The 15,950-nt window shown below is 43.5% G+C and overlaps 2 protein-coding genes across 2 annotated transcripts in view; both read left to right on the top strand.

Annotated features, from left to right (window-relative positions):
- The window catches only part of LOC310708985 (formin-1-like), a 179,503-nt gene that overhangs the window by 79,251 nt on the left and 84,302 nt on the right, over positions 1–15,950 (top strand). The gene's annotated exons all lie outside the window — the stretch shown is intronic.
- The window catches only part of LOC310708236 (formin-like), a 109,740-nt gene that overhangs the window by 26,600 nt on the left and 67,190 nt on the right, over positions 1–15,950 (top strand). Inside the window, exon 4 of the mRNA XM_083506306.1 lies at positions 12,965–13,665. Coding sequence (XP_083362432.1) covers positions 12,965–13,665 — 701 coding nt within the window. The remainder of the gene's footprint in view (positions 1–12,964; positions 13,666–15,950) is intronic.

The raw sequence follows: 15,950 nt of genomic DNA, 5'->3' as shown, positions 1-15,950 counted from the left end.
TGAGATTGGGACCATGCTGTAAGGGAAGGAGGGTTTGCCACCAGTATTTCTCAGCCATTGGTCCCTGGCTGTTTTTGGACTGTATTAGTACCTCTTTGCCATCGGAACCAGGGTGGGTGGGACACATTACTGCATATATATTTTTTTGTATTTTGCTATTTATATATAGTACATTGCCCTGATGTGATAATCTGATGGTGAAATCACTGCACTGTATCTTACTGTGTGTAAAAATACCGTATTTTTCGCCCCATAGGGCGCACCGCCCCATAGGGCGCACCTCGTTTTTTTTGGGGGGGGGAATAAAGAAAAAAAATGATTTCCCCTCCCCCAGGCGCGGGGCTGGTGCGGGGGAAGCCCGAGCTTCTCCCGACCCCAGCCCCGAGAACAGCCTGCTATCCACAAGCCTAGGGAGCCCGGCGGGAAGTCGCGCCGGTCTCCCCAGGCTTGCGCAGAGCTGCGCAAAGCCCGGGACTGCAGGCAGCTCTGTGCAGCCCTCGGGAGGCCGATGCAACTTTGTGCCGGGCTCCCTATGGCTGCGCAGAGCTGCGCGAAGTCCAGGACTGCAGGCAGCTCTGCGAAGCCCTCGGGAGACCGGCGGGAAGTCGCACCGGGCTCCCTATGGCTGCGCAGAGCTGTGCGAAGCCCAGGACTGCAGGCAGCTCTGCGCAGCCCTCCGGAGACCTTTGCGACTTCGCGCCGGGCTCCTGAGGGCTGCGCAGAGCTGCGCGAAGCCCGGGACTGCAGGCAGCTCTGCAGAACCCTTGGGAGACTAGCGCGAAGTCGCCCTGGTCTCCCGAGGGTTGCGCAGAGCTTCCTGAAGCCTGGAGAGCGAGAGGGGTCGGTGCGCACCGACCCCTCTCGCTCTCCAGGCTTCAGTGAAAGCCTGCATAGGACGCACACACATTTTCCCTTCATTTTTGGAGGGGGAAAAGTGTGTCCTATAGGGCGAAAAATACGGTAATGAAAGAATTGATTTCAGGAGGTAATTACCATAGTCAGTACAACCACTGCTCATGGCTTCTAGGTGTCATTGTCACACAGAATGGGTTATGTACAGGCCAGCTGTACACAAAGAACCCTTTGCATGTTGACGTTTTGCACAGTGCTCAGTGGTTTCACAAGAGCCACTTGAAAGTAGTGTGGAAAATGTAGCGCATGCAGAATATGCCTGCTCATTGTCACGCAGAAGAACAGAGGCTAGGGCTGTGTACACATTACCAGCCTAAAATGCAACTGGGCCACGCCTTTTCTCTGTTTGGAACAAACCTGATTGGGAGCATCAAAACACAGTATTATATATGAAACAACAGGATAGACACAGGGGCGGGAATGCACAGGATGCTGAGTAAACAGGAGTGTGGACACAGCCTAGGAATGAGAGCCAGTGTGGTGTAGTGGTTAAGAGCGGTAGTCTCGTAATCTGGGGAACCGGGTTCGCGTCTCCGCTCCTCCACATGCAGCTGCTGGGTGACCTTGGGCCAGTCACACTTCTTTGAAGTCTCTCAGCCCCACTCACCTCACAGAGTGTTTGTTGTGGGGGAGGAAGGGAAAGGAGAATGTTAGCCGCTTTGAGACTCCTGAAGGGGAGTGAAAGGCGGGGTATCAAATCCAAACTCTTCTTCTCTTCTTCTTTAGTCCTTGTGATTTCCGTGGAATTTGCTGCCACACAGGTGTGCTTTAATCTTAATGTCAGGGGCACAAGATTTCATGGCTATTACAGATTTATAGGTGCAAGAATATACAGAAATAAATGTTATGTGCATGTGCTAGAGGAAATGTGACACGTTTAATAGTTCAGATTTCTTTGTATTCTCATCTACTGTTTAAAATATTAAAAAGTAATGATGGGATATAGTGAATTATTTCAAGCTTTTTAATTGGGATGTTGTATGGTATCCATTACCCCTACATCTTTAGCTCTGTTGAAATACCCCAGCTGGTCTGCCTGTTTATATGCCAGGCTAGTTGTGTAATCATGTTTTTGGCAATGGAGATATATATGTGTTATGTATATAACAGCATGTAGAACAGAATTAGAAGCAATTATTGTAAACCCTAACCAAAGCAGAATCTGAAACAGACTAAAGTGGCAGTTCTGCCGAAGAGTTTAGGGAGTGAATAGCTATGTCTACATGGGATAATTTGTGCAAACAGAGGGATTCTCCAGGAAGGCAATGATGGGACTACTTGGAAATGTTTTAAAGGTGGCCTGCACATGAATGCAGAATTGTTAAATTAGCTTGGGGCACTTTTTGCAGTTTGCTTACCCTTTTGCAACTTTGCTTGCCTATTGCCTTATTATTTTTTAATCTAAATGACACGTGCAGTTACAGTTCAAATCACTGAGCATTCATTTTCATAATTAAGTCATGGATGATGCAGTCGAGATTCCTGCATTGCAGGAGGTTGGACTAGATGACCCTCAGGGTCACTTCCAACTCTGCAATTTGATGATTCTAAGATTCTAAGTTCCATTGAGTTCAGTGAGACTTACTCTCATGTAAGTGGGTATAGGATTGCAGCCTTGGAACTCTTTGGATGTAGAGCATTATAGTTCTCTTAAGTAAGCAAGTTGCTCTTTAAAATGACTTTTTCCATATTTTATAGAAACAAATCCTTTTGACAATCACAGTTAAAGGGCTGAAATGCCTCGAGTATTTCCTTTTCGTTTTTTTACTTGAAATTTCTTTGTTAGAGAGCTTCCATTGAGCTCAGCATGTACATTTTGAAGAAAACTTTTGGTTGCTGACTAACTAAGATCCAAAGCTGCAGCCAGGGTCGCCAAGTCAATTTTTACCTAATGAGCTTTTTTACCTTTTTCAGTATTTCATGTGTTGCTGCTGCTGAAGGTCTTTCAGCTTGTGGTTCATAATAAATTCCACTCTTATTTGAAAAGTACACGCCCTTTGCACGTGGTTTCATCCACATGTATACATCATATGAGTCTTGTAATCAGCATACAAATGAAGTCTTGATTCTTTGAACCCTACAGCTGATGAAACTGTTTGCAAAATTACCCTAAAGCATGTACAGCATTTCTGTGAAACACAATGCTGGTTCCTACAAAGAAGCCATTGCACCAAATCAAAACTTCATCTAGTTAGCTTGCTGCTGTTGTATCCCATGAATTTGCATAGCACAATTAGGAAGGTTGTTGTTGTTGCTGATTATTGTTGTTGACAATAGTCGCTCTTCTTTTCCTGAATATTTTTTAGCTTTGTGCGGAAGCATCACCAGTTGCAGCTCCCACATGCCTTGGTCTTTTGCTCCTGCTTTTGATAACTTTATCTATACCTGTGTAATATATTTAATCTGGAGATAACAGTTTATGTAACTAAGTGTGTGGACTGCACTCCACAAAAGCTTGTGCTGGTCTTTAAACTTCTACAAGACTATCGTTTTTGATGTAACAGAGTGGACTCATTCAGGTTTTCAGTACTGAACATGTGAAAAGGTGTCTAGATATCTCCCGCTTGGACTACTGCAATGCGCTCTACGTGGGGCTACCTTTGAAGGTGACTCGGAAACTACAGCTAATCCAGAATGCGGCAGCTAGACTGGTGACTGGGGGCGGCCGCCGAGACCACATAACACCGGTCTTGAAAGACCTACATTGGCTCCCAGTACGTTTCCGAGCACAATTCAAAGTGCTGGTGTTGACCTTTAAAGCCCTAAACGGCTTCGGCCCAGTATACCTGAAGGAGCGTCTCCACCCCCATCGTTCTGCCCGGACACTGAGGTCCAGCGCCGAGGGCCTTCTGGCGGTTCCCTCAGTGCGAGAAGCGAAGCTACAGGGAACCAGGCAGAGGGCCTTTTCGGTGGTGGCACCCGCCCTGTGGAATGCCCTCCCATCGGATGTCAAGGGGATGGACAACTACCTGACATTCAGAAGACATCTTAAGGCGGCCCTATTCAGGGAAGCTTTTAATGTATGATATTTTAGTGCTTTTGGTTTCTGTGGAAGCCGCCCAGAGTGGCTGGGGAAACCGAGCCAGATGGGCGGGGTACAAATAATAAATTATTATTATTATTATTATAGATCACATGGTCTGCCCCCTACCTTCTGTTTACTGATATGTGTCCTAGCAGCATGTGATTGCCACCAGTCTGAACATGGTCTAAGTGTGTACAAATGTATGTATCTGGGCTCCCTCAACAGGGAGGGAAACTTCATTGATATGTATGTAGGTCCTTGTTGGCCTGAAATGAATTACGCCACAGTCAGGGAAGTTAGTTGCTGGGAGCATCAGCGCCTAGGTGCGGTCTGTATGTTCAGAATCTCCTTTTACACATTTGATAACACTTTAGTACCAAACATCTGAATATTAACACAGCTACCTATGTGAATTAGTTGTGCTTGTTGCTGAAATATTAATTTGACCTCTGGCAACTCGTGCAGCATGTGGGCAAACACACACAAAGAGCTCCCTCTTGTGTTTCTTCCCATCCTCGTCCTGTGCCACTAGGAAGTTGCATCCGCTTAATATAAATCTTATTCCAGGCCTGTTTGCTTTGGTGCAAATAGGGATGTCGTTTGCATAGCTGCTAGCCACATGGAGGAACTATCTCCATTCCAGTCTCAGTGGAAGAATAAAGAGATAACCCTCCCCTTTCCTTTGCACTGCCTTCACAGTGGCTCCCCATCTCCTGTAATTAGTTAAAGGAAATCAATACATGTTGCTGCCTGATGTTTGTTAAGTGTGCATCTAGTTTGGCCCTGAGCTTCTGGGAAGAGGTGTAGAAGATTATTGGTAATAGAATAAGAGGATTCAACATTTCTCCTAGGCTGATGCACAGAATCTTTAGTGAGAGTGGAACTGATTCATGGCCCTTTCTTTCTTGCATCTGTTTGTATCAATGAGAGAGCTTTTCTGCTTTGTTATTGTTGGAATATTGCTGGATGTTTTATTTCTGGAGAGTTCCTATTCTTAAAGCTGCACAAATGGCATGCCTTAATCACATTGAACCTTATGAACTAAACTGCAGGTGACAGGGTGTAACAACTAAATATGTTCTTTGCTGATGTTTGTTCAAACTAACAAGGAAAATAATAATAACTTATTATTATTGAAACAAAAAACAAATGAAGACGAATTAACTGTGCTTTGGAAATTCCCTAAAGGTATTTAATATTGATTAAAGAAATCCCCTCCTAGCCCCCCCTTTCTTCCAATGGTAATTTCATTCTGGTAAGCTGGAGGGGAGGTTTTAGCATCTGCCTGCCCCTTTGAGTAATAGGTATCTGGTTAAAAGAATCTGGGAGGAGTTGCTTCTGTCCTAATGCCCAGGTGGGGGCTAAGGGCACAGCACAGTTTCACTATTTTCCAGGGACATTCCTAATTTAAAGAAGCTGTTCCGGTTTCAGATTTGAAACCATGTGGCTAGCAGTTAAAAGAATCTGGGAGGAGTTGCTTCTGTCCTAATACCCAGGTGGGGGCTAAGGGCACAGCACAGTTTTACTATTTTCCAGGGACATTCCTAATTTAAAGAAGCTGTTCCGGTTTCAGATTTGATCCTGGAATGTCCCACTTTTCCTTAGGATGCCCCTATTTTCATCGGAGAAATGTTGGAGGGTATGTACTCTTCAAGACAGGTGATCCCACAAGGGGCACTCCTATTTTATGTAAGTTATAGTGTCACTCCATCCCCCACCCCGCTGTTGGGGTAACCCAGAGTTTACTTCTGGCAGGTGGGTCAGAAGTCAGTGGTGGTACCCAATGCCTATGCCAAACTTCTGACATCTGTAATAAAGCTGTGGCCTTATTTGATTCCAATACCTTGTGTTATATCTCATTATTCAGCAACAGGGATGCAATTTTATGACGTGCCATCCCATTTTAGATGGCAAGGTGTTAAATCATCTCTTGAGCATATATCAGTTGCTTATTGAAACTGGAAAAGATTCAGCAGGTCATTAATAATGCCTATTAATGTGACTACACACTTTTTAAAAATTTGATCCATAAATCCAGTTTTCCCCAACTTAATACTTAGAGTCAGTGCTTTTCTTCTAGAAAAAAAGGTGCCGGTACTCACCATGAAGTAGTTATAATAAGTGGCACACTTTTAACCAGTGCAGGGGGAGTTGCCAGTACCCTTGAGTACCCCCCAGGAAAAAGGACTGGTTAGAGTAAGAAAGGAACTGTCTTGCCTGCATTGCTGTCCTCTAACAAAGGCAGGAGGCTAGGAGAGTTGTTTCTGTGTGACCACGCGCTCTCTTGTTTTTGTGTAGGGACTATCCACACAAGGAACCAGCTCCCTATGTCCGGTGCCATTGGCGTAATTGGAATTAAGAATATGTCACTGTGCAGCACTTATAAACTCCATGAGAAACTCCACTGATTTTGTGTATAGGTAAAGGTAAAGGGACCCCTGACCATTAGGTCCAGTCATGGCCGACTCTGGGGTTGCAGCACTCATCTCGCTTTATTGGCCGAGGGAGCCGGCGTACAGCTTCCGGGTCATGTGGCCAGCAGGACTAAGCCACTTCTGGCAAACCAGAGGAGCGCACAGAAACGCCGTTTACCTTCCTGCCGGAGTGGTACCTATTTATCTAATTGCACTTTGACATGCTTTCGAACTGCTAGGTTGGCAGGAGGATTTTGTGTATAATCACTGATAATTTATATCTTATAGCTATTTAAAGTTACATGCACCCACAAGAACTGTAAGGAATCAAGAACAAAGAAACTAAGTATTAAAATAACACATCTCATGTTATCTCTATAAGGCCACTCAGATATATAGGGAATCATAAACTGTTTGGTGCATTGTATTGCTGCAGAGTATTTTTGACGCTTGAAATAAAGTTTCAATACAAATCTCCTTATTAGCAAAGTTGAAAGCTAAACTGCTTGCGTGACTACACGTCTGGTATATTTACTTGCCATGGAAGGCATATACTAAACATCTTGATACTATTAGGAACATAGAAGCATAATTGTTTTTATACAATGTATTGGCTCTTCTTCCAGTTCATGTTTGAATAAATGCAAGAACTGTGGTATGCTCCAAGATCTTCAGAAGATTTACATGATTCTCTCAGTTCTTTGATGCTCAGAGGAAATTGTTTCTTAAAACTTAAAACTAGAGTCTCAGGTTCTTGGGCAATCCCTCCCATGCCTCACTGCAGGAGAGAAAGGAAGGTCTGATCCAGGCTGTGCTGAGTTTATTAGACTGCAGTAACTCCCTGCCTCCCTCCTGCTTCTTCACTGGCACTGGTATCAAGAGAGATACTACAGTCAAATAAATGTGGAACAGCCTGGTTTTGGCATTATCTCTCCATGGTTAGAGGCCAAGGTATTGCGGGCTTGCAAGACTTCAATCAGCTGGGATTTTGCCATAGGTAGTAAGGTCTGAACAAACGTCCTGTCTTTGCAAAAAGCACAGAAACAATAGACAGGCAGTTTTAAAAGCACAAAAAACCCTCATAGGAACCAGTAAGAGAAGACTGTAAAATCAACAAGGAGCCTCTTTGTTCCCCATCCATATGTATTTCAGCGTAAATACTATCCAGATATAGAAATGGCTGTAGTGATGTTTTGGAGACTGCCTAATTGCAATCATAATGATAAAGAAAATTCTTGGCTTAGGACCTTCTTTAAATATTACTTCTGTTATCTCCCTTTGCAACTCACACTGTTCGAAATGTGTAAATAATTCTATGGAATATTCACAAGTCCTCTCATCCAAAACAAGCATTATTAAAAAAGGAAGCAATGTGGTAGAGGGGAAATAGCACAAATGATGAATGAGTGAGTTTTCTGGAATTGATAAAAGTAGGGTGTCTTGTCTTACCTGAGCTGTCTGTTAAGGCAAAGCCACCTTTTGATACAATCCATTGTTTAATTTTTTAAAAAAAATTACTACTGGGATGCGTAGTGTCCAACCACAACATATAGTGTCTCTTAAGGGGTATCTTGTATGGATATAAATGGTCTATTATACTAGAAATTGGAGTGTCTTTTATTATATTTGTGTTCCTGACCACTAGTTGACCTGAACTGGAATGAAACTGGACCAATTTCAGAGCTGAACCAGGAATGTATTGACTTCATTCCCTGATGCTCACTTTTGTTTTCTGCATATATGTTTTTGGCTGACAAAACATGGACTTAACGTACGCTGAATAATGGCATATTCTTCTCTAATACCAGCTTTTAAAAATTATGGCTTAATCCACCAGTCTTCTTGCCAGTTCGCCTTTCTTTTCTGGTGTTTGTTTTTTTCAGATCGCAAAAAAATAGTAATGTGGTTTCACATACAAAAACCTGGATGGAAAGAATAGGAAGGTGGGATCGTGGTTGCCTCAGAAGCATGGCAACTCTACAAGTCTGGCATCAGCCACACTAATAAAATCCAATCCAACGCTGTTTTATGACCTTGAATTTATGTGACTGCTGAAGATCAAAGGGTTTCTGTCCCACTGGACTACAAGGTCTATAGTTCATGGTAAAAAAAAGAAAGAAAACCTCATCAAAAAGAACATTTTAGTTGTGAGGCTTTTCATTTTAATCAGCTACAGCAATAAAAGAGCTGCGAGGTGTCCAAAAACATTCTCCAAGATCAGAGACAATCACCCTCTAGTCCACACCGTGTTCTTATTAGATCCAACCACTCTCATTTGACCACACCATTGAACCTTCTGCTGCTACAACTTGTTTGGCATATCTTTTTATCTTAGGTTTCCCCCCTCCCCATTTCTTAACACAAAACTTGTCAGATCGCAGTAAGATTAATGATGCAAGAAGCCTACTCATTAATATTAAGGCGCTACGATTTTCTCAAGATAGAACTTCATTGTAATTGCCTCTCCCAGGCAACAGCTGAAATAAAGTGTGCATTCTAGGGTGTTGCTCCCCCTCTACCTCTTGCTAGAGAATCAAGTCTCATTCATTAGAATTAATAGCTGTACATTTGAAAATAGCCACTAATGTCACTGACTTGTGAAGACTTGTTGAAAAGCAGAAGGGTTATCTTGAACCTCAGCATAGCAGAAGACTTTGTGGCATTGCTGTACTTATTCCCCCCTACGGTTCTTCCTTGCCAGGCAGGAGTAACAGCCTGCCACAGAAAGAGCTTTTTAAGAGCTTGTTTACCAGGCACTGGGATGGTCACTTGAGGGCCCTTGGGCACTCTCAGAGCCCTTGCACATCCTCCCCAGAGGACCAGTAAGGAAGGTGGCGCCTTGCTTACCAGCCTTTGGGCACTAGGGTTCTGAGAGCATCCCAGGACCCCTGCACGACCTTCCCAGAAGCCAGTAAGCAAGCTAGAGGACTGCTTACCAGCAGGACTCCGTCCATTTACTACAGTCGTACCTTGGAAGTTGAACGGAGTCTGTTCTGGAAGTCCGTTTGACTTCCGAAACCCAAAATGCAGCTTCTGAGTGGCTGCAGGAAGCTCCTGCAACCAATCAGAAGCCGAGGAAGCCCAGTCAGATGTCCGGCTTCCAATAATAGTTCACAAAATGCAACAATCACTTCTGGGTTTGCGGTGTTTGGGAGCTGTTCTAAGCTGTTCTAAAACCAAGGTATAACTGTAATTTGAAGATTCCCGGTGGAGGATTCGCCCTTCCAACTGCAGCCCCCCAGGCGCTACTTCCCGCACTGTACTAGAAGGCTCTCCAGCCCTTCTGGAGCAAAGGGGAAGAAGGAGTTGGAAGAAGTCGTTTTGCCTATTCTCCACTGCAAATATTCTGTACTTGGAGCTTTGCTCTCAAGAAGTCCAGATCCAGATCCACTGCTGCATATGTAATGTTTTAAATCAAGCAGTTCCATATATAATATATATGCTTCCACAATTTCCCCCCCGAATAGTATTTTGGTAACCTTACGCTTTCTGTTAATCTTCCGTTGCCACATCTCCTACATGTAATTGCATCTCTCATTCACTCACATGCACATTTGGATTCCATAGACACCTCTTAAACAACACAAATATTTTAGTGTCCTGGGGATTTTTGCATGTGTCATGTCTTGAATTATGTTATTCCCAGTCCATGCATTGGGAATAAAATGAAATGCTTGTCCTTGAAGACAATATTAATGCAGCATATGAAACAGATTATGATGGCTGAGGTGTCTCGAGAAAGGAATTTTGATTTTTAAGCAAATTGGCATACAGTATTTGGTTCTTCCAAATATCCTTTCATTGTTAAGCCTCTGATTGTAGTTGCTGAAATTTAAAACAAATGTATTCTTTGTTCAAGGGTTTTTGTTTTTTTCAAGGCCACCAATTTTGGGGGTATGCACAAGTTGTATTGTTGTTGTTGTTATTTAATGTGAAGTGTGTGACAGCCCAAGTGTGTTATTGCTGTTTCTGGGTAAAGAAAGAAGCAGCTGTGAAAAGAAGGAGAATATCATGCAATAAGCCAGAAGAGTCTATGAACCTCTTTCTCCCTCCCCTAAATTTGTTCCTTTGCCTGAAAAATATTTGTAGGTAAATATATAAAATTTATTGTCAATTCATTACTTCATGTTTCTGGTATTGAGCAGTGAAACCATTTTCTTCATTAGTTTACCTACTTACTTACTTTAAAGGTAAGGGGTAAAGGGACCCCTGACCATTAGGTCCAGTCGTGACCAACTCTGGGGTTGCGTCGCTTATCTCGCTTTACTGGCCGAGGGAGCCGGCGTACAGCTTCTAGGTCATATGACCAGCATGACTAAGCCACTTCTGGCAAACCAGAGCAGCGCACGGAAACGCCATTTAGCTTCCCGCCGGAGCGGTACCTATTTATCTACTTGCACTTTGATGTGCTTTCAGACTGCTAGGTTGGCAGGAGCAGGGACCAAGCATCAGGAGCATACCCCGTCACGGGGATTCGAACCGCCGACCTTCTGATCGGCAAGTCCTAGACTCTGTGGTTTAACCCACAGCGCCATCACAAGCTTCCAAGCAGTTTACAAAGTACAAAAACCATTTGCACATACATGACTATATGCTTGTATAAATAAAACTTCAAAACTGACCCCTGCAAGGTCTAATTCCCTGTATAAAAGATACTAAGAAGACTCATGTTTGCATATTAGTTTTGGGAGAGCGTGTTTTATTTTCAGTAGTCATGGTATAAAGAAAAGCAAAATAGAGACTGCTCCCAGGATGTAGATGGGTGAACAGCTTACGCAGGCAAGGGGAGGGTCTCTCTACCAATGGTAGACACTAACTTGTCTTTCAGGAAAATAGTCTTGCAGACCTTTCCCCTCCTCAAAATCTTTCCTCAAATGGCTATTGCTAGCACATGTATGCGGACCTCAAACTGTTTACCAAAGAAGCGAGTGATGATGATGATGATGAGAGTTAGGTGTATTAGGTTGCCACTTGCATCCTCCCCCCCCCAGCAGTCCCAACAAGCTTTGCTGCATTCTTGTCCTTGCCTTCTCCATGAAGACAAAGGTTAGGGGCTGGGAACTGTACTAGTGCTGCAAATGTGCACAAGGATCTCCCAAGACAGGCCAGACTTTGTTGATCTTCTACATCCAGGTACTCAGGGTCCTTCCCTGATAACTCCCTTTCAGGGCTGCTCATACTTTGTTTTGATGAAGTCCCCTCAGATTATTCTTTGTCACTCTCCAGCCTGATTTTTAGTCTCATTTCTGGTGTGTGGTTTAAATGAATAATAAACAATTTCTGTTAATTCCCAGAAACACAGACTGTGACAGAAAAATTCAATAACCAACTTGAATGTCATGATTTTGTGGGGCTTTTTTCTTTTTAAAAAACAAAATACATTAAAAATGTAATAAAATAAAAAAAGGCCAGGCTTGAGACAGTGACAGCAATGATTGTTCTGTCCCTTCCGTACAGCAGTTCTTATGATGATGATGGCAGCTTCTCCCCCACAGTGTTACCAGATTTCCTACTATTTACCGGTAACAGCCCCACAGTAGAAGCAGGGGAGACAGCTTCTTCACACCACTGTTAATTATCTTGAATCCCTGCTTGCTAACTCCTAAAATGGAAATAGTCAGTGGCATGAATCACTGGCATAGAAGTAGTTCAAAAGAAAAAAAAGGCAGGACCAATAGTGTACAATAACTAAGTTACGTACTGAGATGTGGGCGTATCCTCCATGAATTTGTCTATCAAAGTGTGCTTATGTAGTGGTATGTCTCTGAATCCCAGTTGATGGGAATTGTAGGTATGGGGAATATGTTGTTGTGCTCAGGTCTTGCTTTGGGGCTTCCCATAGGCATCTGGTTGACCACTGTGAGAACAGGTTACTGGACTAGATAGGCCACTGGTATGTTCCAGCCAGGGCTCTTCTTAGGTTCTTATGTAGCTTAGCATATACATTTTCCTTCTTACTTGTAACTTGTATTGCTTTTCACTGATGTGAGTCAGATAGGGCTGGCCAATATATCATCTAAATCTGGTTTGAAGTCCATATTGTGATATATCGGTTTCATAATTTTTGACCAGGCCATATATCACAAATCATGATATGTGTGTTTTGTTATGCAAAAATCACAATGTGGGCAAAACTGTGAAGCCTGCCAATGATTCTCAATTCCTGCAGCCCCTGTTAACTCTGCCGGCTCAACTCTCCCCTGTCTCCTGCAGGAGGTAGCGAATCACAAGAGCAGGGGCCGGCAAAAATCACAATGCAGGAAAAACTGTGAAGCCAGCCAGTGCCTCTATATACCTCCATCCTTATTTCAGACATTGTGATATATCGCAATGTTTCACTGGTAATATATCATGTTGAAAAACAGATATTGCCCAGCCCTAGTGTCAGACCTAATTTCCCTCTTAGGTAATAAGACAGTGTCACTATAAGTGATTGCAGGCATTGCATGCAATAACTAAGGCAATTAAGGCTGCAGTGCTATACATACTAAGTAGGTCCCTGTGAGTTCTGTGGGATTTATTTCTGAGAAAGCAAGCACAGGCTTGCACTGTACGTTTCATGGCAATTGCAGTTATACTTCTTAAACGGAGACTTTTCATTATTTGTTCACAGTCCGAGTTTGAACTCAGGGTCTTTCATATTCGAGGAGAGCACGCGTCATCCATAGCAAAGCTTGAGGAAGTCATTGCAAATTTGGAAAATGAACTGGAAAATACATTATACAGGAGAAGCGAGGAAGCAAAGGATGCCTGTGTATCGACTGAAGATGACCACCCACCAAAGACATACAGAACTGTATGCATACAAACCGACAGAGAAACTTTTATAAAGCCAAGTGAAGATGAAAGCCGGACAGTCAAAAATAACCAAACAATACCTAAAAAGCTGACTATACCTTGTTTGAATAATAGTGTTTCACTCACATCGGACAATAATGGCCATGCCTCAGGGAGTGCTGTATCTCAGATGTTTCCACCACCGCCGCCACCACCACCACCTCTTCCTGGTTCAATCCCTCCACCCCCAACATTATCACCAGGCATGGGATCTCCCCATCCTCCTCCTCCTCCACCTCCACTTCCTGCAGCTTTTGCAGGTCAGTTACCACCGCCTCCTCCACCTCCCCCACCAGGATTTTCTCCATCAGGAGCAGGTCCTCCTCCTCCTCCTCCACCACCACCACCTCCTCCTGGATCCAGTTTCCTTTTCAGCAGCACATTGTCATCAAGCCAAGGTCCTCGAAAGCCTGCCATCGAACCTGCCTGTCCTATGAAGCCACTTTATTGGACCAGAATACAAATACAAGACAGCAGGTAAAGTTATGCTTCCCTGTTATTTTGAAACGTATAGTGGAAACCTGTATGCAGTATTTCAAGATCAACTAAAGCAAAAAGAGATTACATTGCAGAATACTCAACTCAGGTTTTGTTTGTATTTTGAAATGTAGATTTTTTTAAAAAAATAGGATGGTTTACTGCTAGGGAGTAGCCTTTTTCAAAAGTTCCATCATCTGTCTAACATTCTTGTTCAGAACTGTGCCCTGTGGCACACACAAATAGAGTAATATGACTTGACATGCAGTATTTTTAGTACTGCTAGAGGCATGAGTTACAAAGAACCTGGTCCTGGAGATACTCTGCCATCAGATTAGCTCATATGATAATCCTTAAGGGCCTGAGACACAGCAGAAGGCCATTGGCTTTCCAGTAGCCTATATCACTGCCATTCAGATGCTTGACTGCTCTTCCTGCCATGCCAATTAAATGCAGCTTAGTGGTACATACAAAGAACTAGTGGAGTTGAGATAGTCAACTTTAGCCTGCTTCTGTATGAACCACATTGTAGGCCTAATACCTGTGCAGTGGCAGCAGATAGCCCCAAACATAGGCCCCAAACACCGACTATGGGGAGCCCTGGGTTCCTGAGCACCCACAAATTTTAAATGAAGGGGCTGCCCCCCCCCCAGATTCCATTTGGCCATGTGTGCGATGTGATGTGGCTTGCACACAGCATGTGGCACACAGCATGTGGCACGTCAGCATGCACCAGCAATGTGTGCTAGTGACATGGGCATGCCAGTGTGATGTGCGCACACTACAGGCATGCCAATGTCACACGCAGTGGCTGTCACGGGAGCAAGGCGGCACACATGTCCCCAACAGTGGATGTGTGATCAATCCTAGCCAACCCCCCGCCCACCAACCTTTGGTTCTAGCTCCTGCACTTTGTTTAGAAAGAGAAATGTTATGTTTCTCTAGGCTAGAGCAACACTTCTCACATTTCCCTACTAAGGGATCTGGTCTTAGTGGCATCATCAAAAGCCAGGGCTTTACAATGCTGTGCATGCATTCTCAGCAATAATCCCCATTGACTTGCACAGGTCTGCAGTCCCAGGGAGGAATTCATTGTCACATTCTTATTGTTCAACCAGCACAAGCATTTCTGCTTGCCCAAGCAGTCCCCCCTGTCCCTCCCAAGCTCTGTTCAGGGGGCTCACCTGTCCCTCCAGAGTAGATTTGGGTGAGGCACAATGGGAGGAAAGAGGGGGAAATCCCATTGAGCTAGCAGGAACCTAAGTGACATAACTTTTACTAATTAGCTAAGCACAATCTAAGCGCAAGTCAGTAAGCAACATAATTTTACTTGCCTGGAAATACATCTCTCCACCAAGTACTGATTACTGCATAGCAAAATTCTTAGAATTTATACAAAGGAATGCCTTATGTGTAAGTTGATGTAAGGTCCGCATTCTAAAGTGCAGTGATGACCGTTGTATTGCCCCTAAGTTTGTGATGAAATGTCCTCCCACTCACCCTAGACAGGCAGCTCTCCTGCCCTTGCCTGCCCACTTTCTCTATTTTTTCTTCTTCTTGTTCTTTGCTTAGCTTGATGAAGACAAAAGGCTGGACTATGAATTCATAGAGATCAAATAACAAACAACAATAACACCATATCCTTATTTGGAACTTCTTTTTTTCTGTACGCATGAGTTCTCTACTCCCCTTCCCTCCTCCCTGTGTATGTCTGGCTTTAGTGTTTCTGTCTTGGCTACCGCTATTTTTTCATAGGATCCTGGAGTTGGAAGGGATCCAAGGGTCATCTAGTCCAACCCCCTGCAATGCCGGAATCTCAGCTAAGGCATCCAGTACAAATGGCCATCCAATTTCTGCTTAAAAACCTCCAAGGAAGGAAGGAAGGGTATCCAAACTGTGAAAGCGTGGGTTGATCACTGCTGACAAACCAAGATAGGAAGCCAGGATTGGATTAAGATGTCTGAACCAGGTTTATGTGCCCAAATGTTGAGGAAAAGACATTAAAAATGCCTTTCCCCCATTACCAAATTTCTGTTTTCTATCTGTTGTGGAAGTTGGTTGAGAGTATATCTCCGTCAGCAAATCAGTTGATACAGCCCAAGCACCATTCTATAACTAAATGTGGTACTATATTAAAAGTAGAATTCATAACATTTTCTTCATCTGCATTTTTAATTATAAGGTTTACTCGAATCTGTTTGCATTGTAGAAGACGTGTCCAGATCTAATACTTTCATTTCTGAATATTGCTTATTCTGTGAGCCTTGATTTTTTATTTTTAATGC

The sequence above is a fragment of the Podarcis liolepis genome, assembly GCF_965112155.1.
Source record: "Podarcis liolepis genome assembly, chromosome: 1".
Classification (NCBI taxonomy): Eukaryota; Metazoa; Chordata; class Lepidosauria; order Squamata; family Lacertidae; genus Podarcis; species Podarcis liolepis.
This window is presented reverse-complemented; position numbering and strand designations above follow the sequence as displayed.